The sequence below is a fragment of the Heterodontus francisci genome, chromosome 15 (genome assembly GCF_036365525.1).
Source record: "Heterodontus francisci isolate sHetFra1 chromosome 15, sHetFra1.hap1, whole genome shotgun sequence".
Taxonomy (NCBI): domain Eukaryota; kingdom Metazoa; phylum Chordata; class Chondrichthyes; order Heterodontiformes; family Heterodontidae; genus Heterodontus; species Heterodontus francisci.
In genome coordinates this window covers 28326874-28350616 of record NC_090385.1, presented here as the reverse complement: position 1 = coordinate 28350616, position 23743 = coordinate 28326874, and the positions used below count along the sequence as shown (strand labels likewise).

The 23743-nt window shown below is 43.6% G+C and overlaps 1 protein-coding gene across 3 annotated transcripts in view; it reads right to left on the bottom strand.

The window, feature by feature from the left end:
* The window catches only part of LOC137377558 (serine/threonine-protein kinase PAK 3), a 283689-nt gene that overhangs the window by 28939 nt on the left and 231007 nt on the right, over positions 1 to 23743 (bottom strand). For all 3 annotated transcript variants that reach the window (XM_068047299.1, XM_068047302.1, XM_068047300.1), the window contains 3 exons: positions 12183 to 12231; positions 10498 to 10610; positions 8543 to 8660 (listed from right to left, as the gene is read on the bottom strand). In XM_068047299.1, the coding sequence (XP_067903400.1) occupies positions 8543 to 8660; positions 10498 to 10610; positions 12183 to 12231 (280 nt within the window). The remainder of the gene's footprint in view (positions 1 to 8542; positions 8661 to 10497; positions 10611 to 12182; positions 12232 to 23743) is intronic.

Genomic DNA, 23743 nt, shown 5'->3' with positions numbered 1-23743 from the left:
CAATTTTATATCTCTAGAGTGACCCCCAGTGCTTTGTTTGTATTTTTATGGCCTTGCTGCTGTTATTGATTTGAGAATGTGTACCCACAGACCCCTTTGCTCCTCCACCCCATTTAGACTCTTACTCTCCAAGTCTTTGTGGCCGCCTTATTCCTCCTACCAAAATGCACCGCCTTAGATCATACTTATCCATACTGAAATTGATTTGCCATTTATCCGCCTTTTCTACAAGTTTATTGACGTCTTCTCGTATTTTATTGCTGTCTTCCCTGGTATTAACTATATCCCTCAATTCGATTAGAAAGGGTCACTAGGCCTACATAATGGCCTATAGTGGGAAGGTAGGGGTGTGGGTGGATAAGAGAGAATGGAAAGGTTACAGCTTGATTCATAATTAGACAGAATGCTTTGGTCAGGAATGCAGGTGTGAAGTAGGGCAGTTTGGAAGATCATCCTGACTGATGGGACTGGGAGTGAGATGTGTCTTTCAGACATCATTTTCAAATTGGATCCGTCATCCTGGTAAACTGACAGGGATACAAATTTTACTCAGCATTTGTAAACAGAGATGCACAATGGCACCATTTTGTCACTGCTCATGTTTGCGCTAAATATATGTTTTATTAAATGTTGCTGCAAGATTAACAATACCCCACAAATCACAACAAGGGGTATGATAGCATAATGGTTATGTTACTGGACAAGTGATCCAGAAGGCCTGAACTAATGAATCTGGAAACATGATCTCACCATGGCCACTGGGGAATTTAAATTCAATTAATTAAATAAATCTGGAATAAAAAGCTAGTCTCAGTAAAAGTCACCATGAAACTACTGGTTTGTTGTAAAAACCAAACTGGTTCACCAACGTCCTTTAGGGAAGGAAATCTGTCCTTACTGCGTCTGTCCAATATGTGACTCCAGACCCACAGCAGTGTGTCTGACTCTTAACTACCCTCTGGTAGTTAAGGCCACTCAGCTATATTCAAGTATCAGCTCTCCACCATCTTTTCAAGGGCAAAGAATGCTGGCTTTGCCAGTGATGCTCACATCCCATATGCAGTATGAACTTTCTGAGCAGAGTATGGTTAGTTCCAGAACTCAGCTTTACTTAAATGCTTTGTTTATGGCTCTTTCTTGAGTTCACCTAAAAATATAGAAAGGCTCCTCTGCATTCCAGCAAGTGTCACATACATGAGATCTCAATCCTGAAGGTTGTGAATGCTGATTGGATCCTTTCCTTTAGAAAAAAATATAAGAAATATTCTCACAAAATAGATTGTTTTCTTAGATCATGATAGGCAGCTGTGACCTGTTGCTTGCAATTCCTGCACCATGTGGGAACTTCAGGACACTTCATGCGTCTTAGGGTAACCACGTATGTAGGAAGTATCTCCAGCTACTTAAGCTCGAGCTCAGGGTTTCCAAGCTTGGGGGACAGCTGAAGTCACTGCGGAGTATCAGGGAGGATGAGAGTTTCCTGGATCGTATGTTCCAGGAGGTGGTTGCCCCACCAGCAGTGAGAGTTCAGGATAGAAGATGGGTGGCCATCCGGAAAAGTAGGAAGAGGCAGGAGGTACAGCAGTCTTCAGGGTGTGTGCCTGAACCAGTACACAGCATTGGAGACTGTCGGGGGCGATGATATCTTGAAGGAGTGCAGACAGGACTACGGCACCAATGGGCAAGGAACTGCACAGAGGGGAAGCAGCAAAGGGTAGAAATGCAATCATTATAGAAGATTCCATAGTTAGGGGGGCAGTCAAGCATTTGTGTAACCATCATAGTGAGTCCCACATGGTGTGTTGCCTCCCTGCTGCCAGGGTAAAGAACATCACAGAGAGACTGCAGAATATTCTGCAGGGGAAGGAAGTGAGCCAGACATTGTGGTACACGCCAGTACCAACGACAGAGACTGAGGTATTGAGGTCCTATGGTCAGATTTCCAGGAGTGAGGGAGTAAGTTTAAAAGTAGGACCTCAAAGGTAGTATACGCCCAGTCCTAGTGCCACACACTAGTGAGAGTATAAATAGGAAGATAGGGAGGATCAATGCATAGCCTGAGACATGCTGCAGAAGGGAGGGCTTCAGATTCTTGGGACATTGTGACCAGTTCTGGGGCAGAGCGCACCTATTCAAAAGGGACTGGTTGCCCCGCAACATGATTGGGACCAATGTGCTCGAGGGAACATTTGCTAATGTGCTTGGGGAGTGTTTAAACTAAATTGGCAGGGGGATGGGCGCTAGTAGATAGAAGTAGAAAAGAGGAATAAGGTGCATAAAGTAGTGAGAGTGTTGGGTAGTATTAGAGAAGGAAGTAGTACCATAAAAGGAGCAGACTAAGAAGGACTCCAAGGAATATAAAGGAAGGTTTACAATGCATGTAGGTAGACACACAGAATGTGGTGAATTAGGTTGGTGAGCTATAAGCACAAATAGCCATTGGGAATATGATGTAGTAGCCACAATGGAAAAGTGCTTAAAAAGGTGAGGACTGGACCCTTAATATTCATGGATGCAAAGTGTTCAGAAAAGATAGGGAAGGAAAAAAGGGAGGCGGGGTGGCAGTACTGATTAGGGAAGACATTGTGGTGTTGAAAAGAGCGGATGTCCTTGAGTGGGGGGCAAAGACAGAATCCATTTGATTAGAGTTAAGAACCATAAAGGGTACGATCACACTACGGGGGGCGGGGGGTATTCTCAGCCTCAAAATAATGAGAGGGAGAGAGAGAGGAGCAAATCTGCAGGGAAAAATCAGAGATGCGCAAAAAGTATAGAAACTATAGAGTGGTTATCATGGGGGGGCGTTAATTACCCAAATATGTGGTTGGGATAAATGTTAGAGTAAAGGGTAAGGAGGAGGAGGAATTTTCGAAATGTGTTCAGAACTTCCTTGACCAGTATGTTCTGGGTCCAACAAGGAAGGAGGCATTGCTGGATCTGGTGCTGGGGGGAATGAGGTGGGCCAAGTGGATCGAGTCTCTGGAGTGGTGGGGGGGGGGTGCACTTAGGTAAGAGCGATCCTTGTATCATAAAGGTTTAGATTGGCAATGGAGAAAAGCAAAGAACAATCTAAAGTAGAATTTTTAAATTGGAAGAGGGCTAACATCAATGGGATGAGAGGGGATCTAGCCAGGGTAAAATGGACCCAAAGATTGACAGGAAAAACTGTAACAGAACAATGGGTGATCTTTAAGGAGGAGATGTTTTCGGTACAGGCTAAGTATATTCCAACAAGGGCGAAAGGTAAGGGAACCAAAGGCAGGGCTCCTTGGATGACGAGGGAGATAGAGAATATGATGAAAAGAAAAGAGGGGTATGATGCATGTTAGGTGAATTCTTCAAGAGAGTACCAGGCCAAATACAATAAGTTGAAAGGGGAAGTCAAGGGGAAAATATGACTGGCAAAGAGAATATGAGGATAGAATGGCAATTAATATAAAGAAGAACCCAAAAATCATCTAACGGCATCTAAATAGTATAGTAAGCAGACAGTAAGAGGTGGGGTGGGGCAAATTAGGGACAAAGAGGATGATATATGCTTAGAGGGGCACAGCAAGGCTAGAATACTTAATGAGCACATTGTATCATTGTTTATTAAGGAAGAGAATGCAGACAAAATATCGGTAGAAGCGGAGATGGTAGAGGTAATGGATGGGGTGAAAATTGATAGGAAAGATTTACTGGAAAGGCTGACTATGACTAGAGTGGATATATCATAGAATCATAGAAATTTACAGAACAGAAGGAGGCCATTCGGCCCATCATGTCCGCACCAGCCGACAAGCATGGTGAAAGCGAAGACAAAGAAACTGGATGGACACTTGAGGGAAATAAACTTGCAGGGCTACGGGGATAAAGGAGGGAAATTGGACGGATCAGACTGCTCTACAGAGAGCCAGTACGGATTTGATGGGCTAAATGGCCTCCTCCTGTGCCTCTATGACTCTAAAATCGTTCTGGTCCAAGATAGTGGTCTGTATGTGTGACTGACTTGCGACTTAAAACCTCACAGCTTGGACTTGCGCAGTGTCAATGATCTCTTTAAATTGCAAGTTACTGTACAATTTAGACAGATTGGATTGAATAGCTGCATTAAGCACAGTCCTAATTCGTCTTGTGTCACTGTAAGGTCAGTACTGTTTTTCCATTTAATGAAGCATACTGAGACTCTTTGTGTTGTGCAGGCTAATTCAAAGAACACCTATTTTAGCAGCTGTTTATTATCACTACAGCTCAACAGTAATCTGAGATCTGTTACAATGCAAGATGGTAAAAGTCAAGGATTTTCCAGATTAACCAGTCTGAAGCTGCAATATCCTAGCTATAAGCTGTGGAAAATCATCCTTAAAGGAATATTTTTCAAGGCCATGCTTTACAATGGCCTTCATCTTAAATATATATTTGAAAATACATGTATGTATTTTACTGAATTATAAAATTAAATACTTTTTCATATCTCATCGTGAGGTGAACAGTCTCCTAATTGAGACCTTTATCCTTGCAGTATTACTGCTGCAGTTATCACAAATCACTACTTTACCATGTTCTTCACTCAACAACAATGGATGGATTCTTACTGCTCTAGTTATTAAACACAGGCTGGACACGTTTCCAAGTAACAGGCTGCTTCCAGGAGCCCCGTCCAATTAAAGACGGCAGGCGGGCTTGGCAGGCAGGAAGGCCAATCTGACTGCCCGAGGCTGTTGGTGGCTGACAGCCCCACCTGTGAGAGGAGGGCACTGCCGATGTAGGAAGGAGACTGTGAGGAAGATGGAGACTCCCTCTGAAGACTTCAAATTAAGCCCCTCCACAGGATAGCCTGCGGTCGCAGTTGTAACCCTCTGGCACCCGTGGCCCCAGGAGAGAGAGGGAAAAGTAAAGGAGGCCTCACTGGGCCTCTGTCCTGCCGCCGGGAGACTGCCTCCAGGCACTTGCTGGGCTCCGGACTCAGTGGAGGGCCCGTTCACAGCTGAGAAGATCCTCTCGGCATCACTAATTTGCCCCTAAGTGGGCACTTAATTGCTGATAATTAGCTAGCTGCCACTGCCAGGCAGGTAACCGTACCATTCTGACCCCTCTCTCTGACAAGATCACTCGGAGGCGTGAACACATCAGGGAACCGCACCACACATGCACCTGAAGTGCTGTAACCTGCAAGGCTATGGGCCAGGTGCTGGAAGGTGGGATTAGATTTGGCGGCTAGTTTATTTGGCAGTGCGGATACGATGGGCTGATTGGCCTCCTTCTGTGCCGTAATTTTTCTATGGTTCAACACAAGATATTCTGTTATTCCCCGCCCATCCTCCTCCAAAGCCGCCTCCACATGGCTGATAAGATTTTGCCCAATAACCTGCATTTATATAGCACCTTTAACATAGTAAATTGTTCAAAGGCCTTCACAGGAGTGTCATCATGCAAAATTGGACACTGAGCCACATGAAGAGATATCAGGGCAGGTGACCAAAAGAGTGTAGTTTCTAGGAGAGCATGACAGGAGAGAAGGGTCTAGGAGGGATAAATAGAAAAGAAAAAAGGGAGAGAAAATAATCGAAACAGAAGATGGAGCAGCAGCCGAAACGCACACGCAAAGACGCAGGGTAACTCAGCTTATATTTGCCTGGTTATGTAGCAAGATTAGGACCCAATCTTGGTGCCTTCCTGCAAATACACCTTGCCACTTCAAAGTTTTGTTACAAATAAAGAAATCTTTCCCCTTAAGTATTTAATTCGTTTTTCCTTGACTCACAGAATTCCCTGCTAATTAAGCAATGGAAGTTTGCTGGGAAGCTGTTGAGGCTTGCTGTAACAGCTTCAAAAACTGAACAGTCCCTAAATGATAAATTAAAACAGTCCTGAATTTAGGCCTTTCAGCAAGTAAAAACAAGTATCTATACTGAAAATGCAGTAGGACAAGAGTTTGTCCTAACTTAAGCTGTTCAATTTATGCTTAGTGTTCCATCAGCTGAATTGCAAGCAAAGTGCATGAAATTGTGTTTTGCTACAATGGTGCATTTAGAAATGTTTGAAGGGAAAGTGAGCAGTGAATGCATCATCCCTTGTAGGAGGGTTAATTTTTGACACTGCATTTCGTGCATTTTATAGTTTACTCTGTATGTTGGAACAGCTTGTTAACTTGGGCACTTTACTGACTGTATCGAACCTGTTATGATCATTTTAGAAAAATTAGACAACAGGAAGAAAAACTAAACTAAGGGCAGGCACCAAAAGAGATGCAAAATTAAACTAATTGAGAATGTTACTTTGTTTTCCATTTGGCTGTTGCCAATGAAATGGCAATTAACCACAATTGTGAAGTCCCAGTTGCTACCTGACCAATGTGGTCCAAACATATCACTTCCTGACTTCTATTGATTATTTAGAGGATTCCCATTCATAGAACTTGCACAGAATGTTTCTTCCCAGCTATTTTTCAAGTAGCTAATCAATCACCTGCCCTAATATCCCCTTACATGGCTCGGTGTCAAATTTTGGTTAAAATGCTTCTGTGAAGCACCTAGGAATGTTTTATTATGTTAAAGGTGCTATATAAATATAAGTTGTTGTTGTAGATCAATGTGAAGATTAAAGAAACATTATGTTAAATATTTCCTCTGGCAACTGCAGTTTTGGGAGAGCTCATTTGCTTACATCTCGGCTGGGCTGTCGGGCTCACTCAAACATGATGGTTAGGAATGTTCTTATTGCCGAATCTGTGTAGTCAACAGTACAGCAAAGCACCAAGGATTGCACTGCATAATTAATTTCAGTTACTTCAAGCAATTCAATTTCTTCACAGCGTATTACTTAGCTTCCACTGCCTTCTGACTGTAATTAAATATAATTCTGTGGCCTTTATCTGGGGCTTTATTGCAAAGGCTGCTGTTGTTGAAAGGGAGGAAGCTTAAAACTTCGAAAGTTTACTGAATCTTCATTTGAAAAATTACATGCTAAATTATTAATTATGCTAGATTAAAAAGTGAAATAAACTAGTGTTCCCTAAAGTAAAGAATTAAGAGGTGGTGTATGAGGGAATTTCAAAGGGATACTTGGACTCTGGATGAAGTGGGCTTAACAGCCTTCTCTTGCTCTGCATTGCTTATGTTCTTTTAGCGTACGCACAAGGGGCTGGATTTTGTGGAGAAGGCGGGGTTCCTAGCCTCAGGCCAAAAAGGCAGATGGAACCCCGCCTTGGCCTTTTCGTGCCCCCCGAAGTCTAAGTGCCTGGCGTCGGGATCTCTGTCCCTTTAAAGACAGGGATCCCGCCTCCAAGAGCTTCCTGCCAATCACAGGGCTGGCAGCTCGGCAGTACTGGCAGCACCACCAGGAGCGGTGGCCACTGCCGGTACCCCAGACCTCAGGTAAGTGAGGCGGGTCACCAGGCACAGACCGGAAGGCCCCGGTGGAGGTTGGGGGCAGTGGGGGGTGGAGGTGGTTCGTGAGGGGGAGCAATGAAGATGTAGATTTTGCCAGCAGGGGTCCTCCATGGGTCACAGATTGCCCATGAAGGAAGGACCCCCGCCCCATCCATGCTCACGGGGGGGGGGGCACCTCATTTTACAAGGCTCCCTCCCCGTGTGGCTGAGGCACCCCTTGCAGCTGGTTAGATACCAGTGGCGGTGGGAAGAGGCCCTTAAGTGGCTGTCAATAGGCCATGTAATGGCCATCATTGGCCTATCCCGCCCCCGGCAAAATCACTCGGTGATGTGGCAGCAACAGACCCTCCGCCCCCGCCACCTGTCACGACTCTATGGCGCCCCCCCCCCCGCCCCATCCATCTCCGACCCCGCTTCAGGCGGGCCCATAAAATCCAGCCCAAGTGCTCTCTGGTTTGGGGGAGAAACCTGAGTAAATATGAGGTACTTTATTGCTGCTGTTATTAAAAGATAGGATCTCCCGGGTAGCCTTTCTGAACATTAATTACTACATTTATTGTACAATTATCAAAAACTCTTGGTTACTTTAAACACAAGTTTGCAAAAAACGAGCAACACATGGATAAAATTTCATGTAACTTATTTCACATAAACCTTACCTGCAACATTAAATACATCAGCCCAAGGGTGATATTTCCACCTATCGACTCCCTCTGGCCTAACCCAAGAGCTGATGAACATTTTGAAGCCTTTCTCCCTTTCAAGTTGTGAAGTACGAATGATCTAGCATGGGGAGAAGATGCCACTTAGCCTTTCTCCTTCATTGAGCCATGACTCCCCACTATCCTGCTGAGCATGGGAATGACATGGCAGCAAAGGCCCTTGTACAAGTTTGTTACACACACAGGAACCTACAGGTTTATATGGAAGTAGCTTGGAACTGGCTCTGCACTGATTGGTCACTATCAATGCTGAGTTTAAAAAGCTGAGTGCCTGTGCAACAAGATTTTTAACATGCCAGTTGAGATCCCCTTTTCTCAACTAGGATGGACCCTCATTTGGATGGGCCATACAACATATTTTCATAAAGTATATAATCCTCAGAGGCTCCAATGCAGCTAATTTGCCAAGCACTTACAGTAAAGTGTGAGGCACTATATTGCACTTACCTCCCGGCTCACTGCTGCTATTTGGCCTTCATCCATACAGGTCTCTGTTACTACGTCTGTCAAGGAACCCCCAGCCAGATATTCCATGACTACCCAGAGTTCATCCCCTACAAGGTAACTGAGATAAAAACAAAACAGTAAGAAGCTCAGCTTACCACTTCAAGAAATACATTTAAAAATTGATTCTGATCAAATCTCAGGGTGATCCAACTTCACAAACACAGCACAAGAAGCAGCAAGATTCATCTTTGTGTCTCCATATTGAGAGGACAGTTTGTCATCAAGCAATGCAGAGCTGAGGACAGACACAACCACTCCCAGGCATGAGCTCCCAGTCTCAGGGTGAACAATTACAGTATGATGCACAGAAGCTTTTAGGCAATTTCCAAGTAGAGAAGAATAACAATAGTTAGAGAGCGATCTGATCTTGAAAATGAGCACCTCAGCTATGCTTCCCCATCACAGATGCATGGATGATGCAAGAGCATCTTTTCAGGAATATGTGGTGGATCAGTCAAAATTAGACTGCCAATGGGAATTTATGTGTACTTCCTAGTTTCAAAAACTTCTAGAAAATGGGAAATCACACGTCTGCTGTTATCAAGCATCCATAGCCATGGAATACTTTCTTATGTCGGCTTCATTCGCAGTTACCTGAAGATTTGTGTGTTCCCCCTCTAGGTGCCTGCACCATATTTTCGAAAGGACTGACCAATGTTTCTATGAATATTAGTGTATTGCTGTATCCTCCTCCATCTTTGCATAAATGCAGACTATTACACCTTTGTGGAGTTCTTGTCCTTCCTCATGGCTTTACCGCCTCCATATAGTGCTATAAATGAATTCATCCTGAAATGATTTTTGTTGTTATTTTCAAATACACAGGCTGGAATTTTACATTGAGCGGGAGGTCCTGCCCATCTTGCCAAAAGGTTGGGGGCGAGCCCGCCTCTGCCAGGCCTGGGGAGCTAGGCTGGGATTTTTCACTCCCCTGGCCCTTAATTGGGCTTGGGTGGGTCTTCCACCTCCTTGAGGCAGGAAGTCCCGCCTAATGGAGCTGCTGACCAATCAGCTCTTAGTCCCAGCAGCACCACCAGGAGCGGTGGCCACTGCTGGGACTACACCCAGCCATCGGAGGCAAGAGGAAGGATGGTCCCATAAACTCAGGTAAGTGTGTGGGGTCTTGCCGGGGACAATTGGCCAGGCCCCGGCAAGGCAAGGGGGAGGATGCGTGATGAGTGTTGTGCGTTGGAGGCAACTGGGGCTTTGGGGGCGGCCCTCAGTGGAGCACAGGGTGCCCGATCAGGAGGGCCACCCCCAGCCCACAAGAAGGCACCTGGTTTTACCAGGCAGGGTTCTTGGGGCCTTTGCCATCAGGCCGCCGAGGGTAAAATACCCATGGCAGTGGGAGGAGGCCCTTAAGTGCCAGTTAATTGGCCACTTAAAGGTCTTGATTGGCCTGGGGTGGGTGGGCCGTTTCTTGCTGCTGCTGCCCTGCATAAAATTACAGCAGGGCCGTGAGGGGGTCAGGAACGGTTCCCCCGACTCCCACTTAATTTTACACCCCCTCCGCCACCATCCCGCTCAATGGGGGGGGGGGGCGTAAAATTACAGCCACCCTGTTACTTTGTAGTCTTACCAGTCCTAATTCTCACCTACCCCACATTGTCAGGTGTGAGCCAAGTTTTGCAGAGGGTTGCCAAAGTTTCAGGATTGTCCTGGAATTTCCAGGAATTAATAATTAATCTGGACACAGCTGTGTGAAAAACATCACAGGGGCATCAAAAATTAAACTTTTTCCCCCCCATTTTCTTTGAACACTTTCATTTATTAGTTACAAAAATACTGGAAATGGGGGAAAGAGGCTGTTTGACTGTGGGAGCTTGTGTGATGAAACTTCCAAGATTACGTCCACCCAGTTGACAACCCGAGTCATGTGTGCATTTAAGACTCACCTGTCTAAATAGTTCACAATGTTTGCGTTTTTATTTTCCCTCATGACAAGGATTTCATTTATAATCAGCTCCTTCTTGGGCTGTTGCTGCAGGTTCATCTGCTTGATTGCCACCTGTAAATTAGATTTGGTTGAGGTCAGAGGTCAGTGTTAGAATTGGCTATGGGATGGCAAAATAAACCAAGGCAGCTATTTTTGATTGCAATCCGGCAGCCTGTGCTGCAAAGCGCATATTTGTGGACACCGGGTGAGAAGGGGATGAGCTTCGATTTCAATGAGCCCTGCTACACTCAAGGTCAAGTAGTCCACCAGTAAAGCGTGCCTTGGCTAACACACAAGGTATGTTTGTTTTTCATAGAGATTCAATCGACTCACAAATGATGCAATTCAGCACAAGTACAGTAGTAATCAGAGTGATGCCAAGGCCTGCAATTTGCAGGCGTGTGTCTGCTATTGTTTTGTGTCATTGCCTGTCTGAATTGGCTAGGTTTCAACCAAAGCAGGTGGAACAAGTGACATGGATGGAATTGGGAGCAACTCAATGCAAAAAGTAAATGCTGTATTTGGATTTTCTATTCCTCTCTCTTGACCCATTTCCTCCCTTCCACACAAACAAAACCTACACACTCAAACGAGTGAAAGGACATGAACAGCATACATACAGCTCCTTTAATAAATCAGGTATCCCACAACACTCAAACAATGAGACCAATCATAAAATGCACCCTCCCTCCCCGATGTTCAACAATTCCCAGCAAGATAACTGCCCCTGGGATAAAATGTCTCCGCACTTCACTGTCAGATGGCGAATGTGCTGAACTGGAAATCAATTTAAATGCAATACAGTCAGATGGCTGTCAGCTTCAGAGTTCAAAATGTCAAACAAATGCCATGAATTTGGAAAGGACATAAAGCTCCTCAGAGAAATGTATGCAGAATGTTCTGTAATTGATTAGAACCGGCCTACCAATACAAGTCAGTAAAGAAGGGGTGATAGAGCTGCACTATGAAGGAAAATATTATTCATGTAGTGAAGGCAGAGGGAGGGCATCAGTCAGTCTGACTGACACTGAATATTTATATTAGATGCAAGTGTTAGAGGATTGGGAGAGTTTCTGAATATTTGGAAAATGTTCAAACATTTGTCCAATTTGGATCCCATCTGAGAAAATGATGGTTTACATGAATCACCACACACTTTATCAGCTTGTAACCACACAGTACAGATGTGATAATTTTATAAGTCAAGCAAATGGTTCGTTCCCATGTCCATTGAATGTAAGCAGCTGCAAGGTGTGACTCGTAAAAGGCAGCGGCAATTAAAATAAAACTGGCTCTCCTGCCCGGTAACTTCACATATTGTACATGTTTGGAGTGCTTCTTTCTGGAGGTCTAGTAACACTATTAGGCTACACAGTGGGTATTTTATAAGGTTTTAGCTTGGAGAAGGAAACTATAAAAATGTTGTACAAGAGACAGTGGTACCAAGAGAGATACATGGCATTGTAGTATGTATCCTAGTATCATCGGCTGTGTAGCAGCAGGAGATACATTATATACAGAGACCATTACACAAGCATTAATATAACAGCATTACAGGGAGACTGCCACACTCCACAAATGCAAAATAAGGGCACATTATGTGATGAATCATAATGAAGGCAACTTATAAGGACAAGGACTTACCTCTTGTCCAGTGGCAATGTCTATTGCTGTGTATACTGTGCCTGATGCTCTAAAGAAATGAAGCAAAATGGGAGTTATCAGCACGTTCAGTACCAACATTTCCTGTAGACAAGGCACAAATACGAATGCTGCATAGACTTTTCCCTGTGAGGAATGGAGTAGCATTTCAAGTCCAGCATCAAAAGGCCACAACTAGATCCAACATACATAAGAGAAAAGTGTAATACAAAGCGCGAGACTGGTGTCTGCTTGGGGAACAATCCCTAATGCTGCATTTATATTGAACCTACCAAATTCAGCTGCATTACTAGTTCCTGCTAGGCAACAGGCTGAAACTCCAATTTTCCTGCTCAACACTTCAATTTAAATGTTTAGAAAGTTTAAGCAGTATCGCCCATAATGTTTAAATTTCTTTCTTGACTCCAGGTAGTTTTAATCCCAGATTAACATTGTACAGTGTTGCATTCATTGCATGTCCCAAACACTGCCGCAGTAACTGCTCAGGAAAGTTTGCACTGAGAGAATTGCGGTGCATAATCTTTAGTGAAGCAGAAGTTTTATACTAATAAAAATAAAGGAAGATGGAAATAATTTGTGTCACAAGGCATTGTGAGGTCAGCATGAAATCAGTCATTCATTTGCATTTTGTATACGGAGAATTACACAGAGCAGAGCAACATTGAGGAGGGAATTTTTTTGTTTAAAATTACAGGAAAAATTGAAAGAACATCCCTATAATTACAACTTTACTTCTAGGCCAGACTTAAATATGAAACGTTATTTAGTACAGGTTTATGAACAATATCAGCAAAGATGATTTTCTGAAACACAAAGATGAACATTATTAAGTGGAAAGCTTTCTGTTCTCAAAGGGTTGAATATTCTTCAGACTTTGAATAAACAAGCATCAATCCTTCCTCTTACACTGTGGCTATAGAAAAGATACCGTTTCCTAAGCTTTAATCAATGGTTATATCTCAGTGATTTCAAGAGTAGTAATTGACTCAGTCTTCTGTTAATGACATTTAAGGCGTCAGGATGAAAGGCTGAGTTTTAAAAATAAGACTTTCTCTTTCTTCTTCTTTCTAGATCTTTCCACTCCACTCACTCCTCACAGACAAAAGTACTGGCAGGGTCTTAGCTAACTCCACCAGGAGATGCAGTGCAGAAGACTGGGCCTTGCCTCCTCACAGATACATGAATAGATTCAGAATTACAGGCAATTAGACAGAAGTGAAACAAGTTGCACAGACTGAAGTCACAATTGATTAGAATTATAGATCATAAACCACACAGGGGTGGAGAGGGGATCCACATCTCTTTAACAAAGAAACTGTAACTAAATAGATTAAGAAAGATTATGCTGACGGGCAACAATTAAGATCAGTATAGAGACTATTGCTTAGCTCCAAGAATTGAGGGCTGGATTTTGTTCTCTGCCTGATGTCGGGCTCTGTGGCAAGTGTGGGGGGGCCGGAAGATCGGAGTGGTAAGGGCCCACCATGGAACCCAATGCTGGGATTGCCAGGCCCGATCTTTCCTACGATGGGGAATCTCCGTGGCGGGCCCTCCGCAGCTCTGCGACAGGACCCGACTTTATGTATTTAAATTAGCTATTTTATTAATTAAAATCTAATCCGTAGCGATCTTACTGCAGTTCCAGATCTTCAAACCGACGGACGAAACTCATGCACTTTCACTTTCCTATCCAGGGGAAGCTCGTGCCACCGAGGTGGGGAAGGGGGCGGGGGAATCTCTGCATATTTGTAGTGTGGGAGGGGTGTGGGGGGCTGGGGGGAGAAGGGGTGAACTCTGCATTTGTAGTGTAATGGGGCGGGGGGGGGGGAAAACGGGGTAAATAAGTATTTTTGGTGTAGTTGGGAGGGGAAAGGGGGCAACTCTGCAGTTTCTTCGCAGGGTTGGCAAACCTTTAAAAATGGCGCCAGCGGCAGCGCAGAAACAGTTGACGACGTTCACGGCATCGCCAACATGATTGGGTGGTGCGGCTGCCCTACGCCGGGCTCAAGATCGCGGAGGCGTGGTGGCACGCTGCGTGTGCATGCCACCCGCCATTTTTTTACGCCCACCTCTGAGGCGAGACTACAAAATCCAGCCCTGAGTGTTCAAACAAAATACCTTTAGAATTGGGAGAGTGCAAAATGGCCTACTAAACTAATGCTAGTGTCACAAACTACAAATCTGCTCCAGTTATACTTTCAACTTCAACCTCACTGGTCACTCCTGTAAGTAATCCTGTGTCCTCTACAAACTAGACAGTATCTAGTCAAATGATAATAGACCTGGGTCTGCTGCAATTAAGATCCCTCACTCTGTACTGGATACTGTGACCCTGCATATGCCACATGTGTATTTCTCCTATGTTTCAGAAGACTTATATTAATGAACAGAATATAGTTTTCCAGTAAGACTCAATCAATTCCCTACTGTTCCTCATAACTAAATACACAACTACTATTTTTACCACTATTAATGGGTTCACTTTACAAGTCTACAATCCCTGAACTGACTAGCGCACCTTGCTTTTAGAAGCTGCATGCGTACGTACCCAACGTATAAGCTTATGTCTTGTCTCACTGAAGGGAGAGAGAGATTGTCCTGCATCTTTCACTCTTCCAGAGCAGCTTACGTCAAGAATTGGCTCATGAAGCTGCCATTAAAATCTGCCATTTTGAATGAGAGACTGCCTCTACTGGTTTGGGAGCTGCAGCAATAACTTTGTCTATTTAGCTAATCCTTCTGCTCAGCTTTCTGAATAAAACTCATTTAAATATTAACGGCACGAGTAGCTCTAGGTAGTGCTGGATGACCTATATTGTCTTAAACTGGTCTGGTTGGTCAGAACGCATAATTCTTAGCTGTCTGGTGTTCCAAATAATTCCCATTAAACAGCATCACAGGTAGTTTGTGTCTCTCAGAGAGTTAACCCTGAATAGAATATAAACGAAAGAAAAATCCCTTCCAGGCAAAATAAATAAAGATCTTGAATCGCTACAAGGTTTTGGCAACCTACAACTTCTAATAAAATAAGTTAAAAGATAATGAAGGTCAACTTTATCATGGGATGACTGAGCGATGCTATATTATAGCAACAGAATCAATTGAAATAAAATGTCTACAGAAAATGCTGGAAATGCACAGCAGGTTTGGCAGCACCTCTGAGAGAGAAGTTTCGAGCAGAATTTGCCAGGCCATTTGGGGCTGGGCTGGGAGGTGGGAAGGCTGCCAAAATGGTGCGGAAAAGTGTCAGTGGCAGGTTGTGATGTGTCCGACGTCTTCCCACCACTATGCCATTTTGCTAGCGGCGGGAAAGTTGGCAGAGCCAGTTAAGTGGCCAATTAAGAGCCACTTTCTTCCTCCGTGGGCATTTTGCCTGCATCAAGGGGGCTTGCTGCCAGGTAGGGAGACTGCTGGGTGAAACCAGCAGGTGCGGGGGGAATCCCCCTTTAGATCCTCTCCATGGCCCACAGAGGGGCCTCCGGCATCAATGGCCGCCCCCATGGCAATGGTGCCACTGGTGCTCATCAAAAAAAACCAACCCCTCCCATCAATTGCCAGGGCCTGTCTGCCAGGCCCCTACTACCCCAACCCAACTTAACTGTCTCCAAGGATGCCTAGCCAATGAGGTGCACTCTCCCTAGTTACAGCATTGGCCACCGCTAATAGTGGTGCTGGTGAGGCTGTTAAGCTGCCGGCCCTCTGATTGGGTCAGCAGCTCTTGGGAGCAGGCCACTGTCCTTATTTAGACTGCAGCCCCGGCGGCAGCCGCTTAATTGGCCGCCGCCAGCAAAGTGCGGCCCCGGGTCCCACTGTCTGTGAAGCAGGATTGCCTCCCACTTTTAGTCCCAGTGGCAGGCCTTCTGCCATCTCAGGAAAATTCAGGTCATCGACCTGAAACGTGAACTCTGTTTTTCTCTCCACAGATACTGCCAGACCTGCTGAGTATTTCCAGCAGTTTCTGTTTTTATTTCAGATTTCCTGCATCCGTAGTATTTTGCTGCCCTATATCTAGTAGTTTATCGACAACTGCAGAAAAATTGACTGTCCTATAAATTTGTGACTAATCTCAGTCTCCTTTTTGGTAGAAGGGTATTATTCCTGCCGCCTTCCTATCCTCTGGCACAATTTTACCTTCCATTGATTTTTGGAAAATTCGAGGAATTTTATACACACACAGTGATTTTTCTACTTCAAGTAGAGGGGAGTAGAAAGAGATGACGGTGTAGTGGTAATGTCACTGAGCCAGTAATCCAGAGGCCCAGCCTAATACCCACCACAGCAGTTGGTGGAATTTAATTTCAACTGATTAATAAAAATCTGGAATTGAAAGCCAGCGTTAGTAATGGTGCTATGAACCTCGCTTTGATTGTTGTAAAAACCCATCTGGTTCACTAATCCCCTTTAGGGAAAGAAATTTGCTATCCTTACCTGTCCTGGGCTACCTGTGACTCCAGACCCATAGCAATGGGGTTGACTCTTAACTGTCTTCTGAAATGGCCTAGCAAGCCAACCAGTTGTCAAAGATAATTTGGGTTGGGCAACAAATGCTGGCCTTGCCAGTGACCACCACATCCCATGAAAGAATAAAAGTATGAGTAATATGTTGAGTACCATTTCCTTTTGAATAATGACCTCTATTAATTGTTCTACACCCACTCTTGGTGGTTCTAAGGTTCCAAATTTCACCTCTTCTTTGAAGCAATTCATCACCATCACGCTCTAGATTACAATATTAATACATAGCCTCTCATCATTCCACCCAAAATTTACTTCACATGTGGGATAAAAGTTTGGGCCACTGGTAACAGAACTTTTCCATTTCTATTCGGGACTATTGGATGAGACCATTACTTGTTTACTATAGTACAACAAGGGTGACCCCTCGTATCTAAGGTTATGGGAAACAGAGAAATTTGAGCTTTTCATCGTGAAAAGTAGCTTTTCAGATGATCTTAGAGGTGTATAAGATAGTGAATGCAAAGGATTAACCCAAGAGGAGATAGATGGGAATCAATAAAAGGTCAAAGGTCAATTTAGGATTGGTATCAGGAAATCATTTTTTATACAGATGTATGGAATAGATTTCCACGAAAGATAGTGAAGGGAAAAAAGCTTGGATTCTTTTAAGAAACAACAGGATGCTGAAATGGGGTTACTAGAATTTTTCTGGGTGGATGAACTGAAATGAGGCAAATGACCTTCCTCATTGGTAATCTTGTGAACTAGAGTGAACCCTTTCACACTACTGTGACATGATCATGACTGTACTGCAAGGACATTAGTTTGATGTACATGTTATGGGGCCTGATGTAACAATATATTAGGTCTTTTTATTTTCTCCTTTCTTTAGATTTCTCTCCTTTCTCTGTATATGCATGTAAACTTCTACTAGACCTGTAGCAATACCAGTCAGTAATTGGCCTCTTTAAGGCGCACATGAGTAGTCCTGGTCTTTGTTAACTCACCAACAAGTGTTTTTGTTTTGAGAGTTGAAGGGGGGAAGAATTCCTCACCTTCCACCGGATGAAGAACAGATGCAACATCACTTCGTGCAACTCATGGCACAGGACAGTTGAACAGCAACTCATTGTGCTGCTGGGGGTTTAGCTAGTTCACAACTCTGCATTGGGATTAGCACTAAATTCAGGTCTTCACTATCTTATCACATACCAAGAGACATATGCCTACACGGGCACTGTTGAAAAATGAACTGCAGGCTATTTGTACTCACTGCTGTATTTGGTTTCACTTTCCATTAGATGCGCCCAGCAATTTCACTGTCACAGACAAGAAACAGAGAAAACCTTATATATCATTCAAGACAAATAACCCTAACTGAGCTGAAGAAGGCTCCTATTGTTTAAATCACTCCATGGGACTAGCCTTTGTCAATCAAAATAAGCTTTCTATTGTAGGGTCAAGATCATATGCAACATAACCATTGAAGCAGTCTCTAGCTCTACTGTGATCTGCACCCTGCCCCTTGAGTCTTGAGGCGACAATAGTTTCTCGGCAGTTCAATTATGATAAATTAAAACATCATGAAGACTCAAGAGAAATGGATTAGCATTTTATTTTTCTTGAGTTAACTATTTTGTTTCAGGATTCTCAGAAAACATGTTGACAGAGTGCAGTGCCAACCCTATTAGAAATTAACTTTTTCTACTTTTTTAAATAAAAAGATTTAATTTAAAAGATCATTTTCACTGGAAATCTGTAGGCAAAATTTGATTTGGCACAGTAAAGATAATGCCATTCTGTAAAACAGGGGCCCCAGATGACTCCACCCTAGAATATCCGGTACACGCAGACATTTTAGGGCCAATTTTAACCCCGCCTGTCTGGCAGGAACTGGGCTGGCAGGCCATTAAAATGGCCTGTGTGACTTGCCTGCACCAATCCCGCTGCTTTTCCCTGCCAGAAGGCAGCAGAGTCTTTATTAAATCTGCAGATTGGGCACTGATGATGAACTTGTGGATCCGTTGCTATTGGTCTTAGGCAGGAATTAACAGGCTGTACTGCAGAGTAGCTGATTAGTTAAGTAGCTGACTAGTTAAATCTGGTTGCTGCAGTTTCAGCTTCAAAAGGTATAAATACAGAGGTCTGGATGCAGCCTGCAAAAGGTCTGCTGATTGCAAGCTGAGTGTGGAGATTCGAGTTTGCTGAGAGGCGAGTTTGGTGAAGGGAGGAGGAGGTGCTCCATTTTTCTAATTTTTTTTTTCTACCTTTTTAACTCTCCAGCATTTGGTTCTTGCTTCGGTGCAATGGAAAGAGCTGGTTGGTGAGTAACTGGTAAGCTATTCTACTTACAATAAATAGTCTGTAAAGTTAAGGTATGGCAGGGCAGCTCTGCTGAGTGGAATGTACAGTCTGTGGCATGTGGGAAGTCATGGATGCACCATGTGTTCTACACAAACACATCTGCAGGAAGTGTCACCAGCAGCAGAAGCTTAAGCTCCGGGTTTCAGAACTCGAGCAGCGGCCAGAGTCACTGTTGTGCATCCGCGAGGCGGAGGACTACGTGTACAGCACATTGAGAGAGGTGGTCACACCACAGGATAGGAGCATGCAGGCAGATAGGGAATGGGTAACCGCCAGGCAGTCGAAGAGAACCAACCAGGTTGTGCAGGAGTCCCCTGAGATGATCTCACTCGCTAATCGGCTTTCCATTTTGGATACTGGTGATGGTGATGGTTCCTCAGGAGTGCAGTCACAACCATGTTTGTGCCACCACAGTTGGCTCGGTTGCACAGGAGGGGAGGAAGAAGAGTGGAAAAGCAGTAGTAATAGGGGATCCATTGTTAGGGGAACAGACAGGCGTTTCTGTGGCAGTAAACATGACTCCAGGATGGTGTGTTGCCTCCCTGATGCCAGGGTCAAGAATGTCACAGACCAGCTGCAGGACATCATTCTGGTGTGGTTGTGGTCCACATTGGTACCAATGACACAAGTAAGAAGGGGGATGAGGATCCTGAAAGCAGATTTTTGGGAGAAAGGAAGGAGATTAAAAAGCAGGACCTCAAAAGCAGTAATTTCAGGATTACTCCCAGTCCCACGTGCAAGTGAGGAAAGGAATAGGAGAACTGAGCGATTGAACACGTGGCTGGAGAACTGGTGTAAGAGGGAGGGCATCAGATTTCTGAGACATTGGGACCAGTTCTGGGGCAGGTGGGGCGTGTACAATTTGGACGGGTTGCATCATAGCAGGACTGGGATGAATATCCGCGCAGGGAGATTTGCTAGTGCTGTTGGGGAGGGTTTAAACTAAATTGTCAGGGGGATGGAGACCTGAGAGGGAGCTCAGATTGGAGGGAAGCAAAACTGGTAACATGTCAGGGGTGTGGGAACCAGGAGCAAATATCAGAGAGGAATACCAAGGTGCACAGAATACAGGGGGAGATAGATAGCACTAGAGTAGGGAATAGTAAGTTATTAGGTGGGGTCAGAGTAAGGGAAAAAGTAATAAAGTCTGAATCAGGGTTAATGTGCATGTGAATGCACGGAATGTGGTTAATAAGACTGGTGAGGTACAGGCGCAGAACTGGGTGCTAAATATTCCTGGATACGAGGTGTTCAGGAAAGATAGGAAAGGGAAAAAAGGGGGAGGGGTGGCAGTATTGATTAAGGAGAGCATTGCAGTGCTGGAGAAAAAGGATGTCCCAGAGGGGTTGAGGACAGAATCAATTTGGCTAGAGTTAAGGAACAAAAAGGTGCGGTTACATTGCTCGGTGTTGTCTATAGGGCACCAGCTGGTGGAAAGAACGTGGAGGAACAAATTTGCAAGGAAATTACAGAGAGGTGCAAAAATTATAGGGTAGTTATAATGGGGGATTTTAATTATCCAAACATAGACTGGGATTATAGTAGCGTAAAGTGCAGTGAGGGGCAAGAGTTCCTAGAATGTGTTCAGGAAAATTTTCTACAACAGTATGTTGCTAGTCCAATGAGAAAGGAGGCACTGCTAGACCTGGTTCTTGGAATGAGGTGGGCAAAGTGGATCCAATATCAATATAAGAGCATTTAGGGGACAGTGATCATCCTATCATAAGGTTTCGGCTGACTATGGAAAAGGACAAAGAGCAATCCAGAATAAGAATAATTAACTGGGGAAAGGCCAACTTCAATGGGGTAAGAATGGAGCTGGGGTGACTAAATTGGAGTCAAAAGCTGGCAGGAAAACTGGTAAATGAAGTGCAATGACAGGTATCAATTCTGATCTCTGGGGGACACCACCATTTACCTCCCTCCAGATCAAAAAACTTCCACTGAACATTATTCCCTGTTTTCTGTACTTTGGTCAACTGCCTGTCCAAAATGTCACACTCCCTTTAGTACCATGCTGCCAAATTTTATCAACAACTTCCAATGCAACAACTTATCAAATGCCCCATCCGTGGCATTTCCTTTATCAATGCAAGGAAGGCACAAAATACAGAGCAATCTAATATATTTCAGATTCTATCCAAACCAAATAAAAAAGTATCCACTTGATTCTTAATTTACCTTAGTGGACGTCTCAGACTTCTCAAGTATCCCCAAAATGCAAAACTTTAATATAAATTTTGACGCGTATCTTTTTTTCCTCTCTCTCTCTTCTGAAAAATACAGGAGGTGGCTGTGGGCTTGTTTTTTGAAAAATAGAACATAAGTATGGGCAAAGGGGAAAAAATTAGACTGTTTAGAACATGGTAACAAATGGTGAGGAAATGAAATTTGTTGAAATGCCTTACTGAACAACTATATAAAGCAATCCAGAAGTTAATTTAATCGCAATGATTGTAATATGAGCAGTAAACATAACTTCAGGTGACACTATGGAGTCTAGAAGCAGTAAGTAGTGGTTTGACTATTTTCCTTTTCTGACCAATGACCAATCCTAAGTACTTCTCTGGGAAATGCAACTCTATTGACATGTTGAAACATTCATCTAAGACTTCTGGACGTAAAGCAACATGCTCAGGATTGATCGAAGCACAATTCCAATTGAACTCAGTAGGCCAAAACATCATACAAAATATTTCATCTTGGAAATTTGTCAGTCCACTGACAATTATGTATATTCAAGCAGAGCAAACATGAAGATTAAAACATTTAAAAGGGGGAGAAAAGACCTTGCACAGGGCCGCAGATAGATTAATTAACCATTAAGCAGCAAAAGCCAGGCTGAGATTATTAAAAGAACACATTAAAGGCAACTGTTTCAAAAATCTCAGCAGTCAAGAAAGAGAGATAACCAATATTCAGATGCTCCCTTTACGAGGAAAATCACAGATATTACCTCATTTCTTGCCTAAATTTTAAATCTACAATTTGAGTTTGTTTAAAATCAGAAATTCAAAAAACGTTATGCAATTAGCACACACCATATGGCTATGCTCCACTTTCCAGAATGTGTGAAGGTCGAACACTCAAGAAGCTTAACACCATCCAGGACAAACAGCCTGCTTGATCGAAACACAATTCACCATCTTAAAAATTCACTCCCTCTACCACTGGCGCAACATGGCTGAAGTGTGTACTATCTACAAGATGCGCTGCAGCAAGTCGTTGAGGTTTTTTGACAGCGCCTGCCAAATTTGTGACTTCCATGACCTAAAGGCCAAGTGCAGCATGCACATGAACACCGCCACCGACAAGCTTTCCTCCAAGTCACACACCATCCTGACCTGGACATATATTGCTGTTTCTTCATTGTTGCTGGGACAAAATCCTGGATCTCCCTATCTAACAGCACTGTAGATGTAGCTTCACTGCATGGATTGCAGTGGTTCCAGAGGGTGACTCACCATCACCTTCTCAAGGGCAATTAGGGTTGGGCAATAAATACTGACCATGAATGATGTAATGAAAAAAAACACAATAGGCCCCAGAAGAGTACTGAGCCTATTCACACTGCCAAATCTATCTATATAAAGTCGTGTATATAGAACATTACTGGGATCATCAGAAAAAAAAATCAGAAGTGAATGGCGAACCAAAAATCAACTTTTTTACTCCCAGGCAGGAATACAAAAAAAGTGTGCCATATGCTCATCGGGGGCAGCAGCAGCAGGGAGGCTTGGACAATTTTAACTGAACAAATAGATGATGTTAGCATGCACTTAGAGTACCACAGTAACCAGCATAATGATGCCAGAAGTGAAAAAAAGATCCTGGTACTGGAAAAAGCTGAGAAAAAGCATTCCAGTGATATGCATGTATCACTAATTCAAAAAGTCTTAGCCAGGTCAAAATTAAAGTATATAACTTCCTAATCAAGCAATATTTGTGCACATTTGCAACAACAACATTTACTGTTGCCTTTCTGTCCCTCTCTATATCTGGGTTCTAATGTTTAAAACTGCAGCTCACATCTAACCTGGGAACAGAGATTCTGTCTGGAAATTCCCTGTATTGGGATCATGAAGAGCTACTTCAGTGACACCGTGAATGAGACGTTCCACCACAGTGAATCTCAAACTGATTGAAGGTTTTCACCTCTAACCTTTTTGTTCAGGTCAATTCATCTATCTTTAATTTCCTGCTGATGTGTAAGTGATATCAAAAGACAAGCACCTTTCTGAATGTGATGGAAGGCAAATGACAGACTGAATTGTACCTGTGAGGAAACCATTATAATAGATCTTATACTTACCAAGGTGAATGAAACACTCTCCCATTCAGTTAGATGTAGAGTACAGCTCCCTCTACTCCCCAACAATATATTTCAGCCCCTTCAGAAGAGGACCCCATTTCAACAGTGACAATTTTGTATTTCCCACAACTGCTATGTGCCACTTAATCCTAAATTAGGGGCAGTTTTGTGCTATGAGCCTATATCACTTGGAAGCAGATAGAAATTCTCACATTCATTTTAGATGAAAAGCTTACACAGTCAGTAGACAAAGGAGACTTTAACCCATCACATCTGAGCTGAACCTAAATCTGAGGTGAAAGGAAAGTATATAACACATTGCTCCATTAGTCTCTCATAGGTTTTACTCAAACTAAAGACATTTTTTTTGCATGCAAGAATAGTCACATTTACCAATTACAGGTTATGC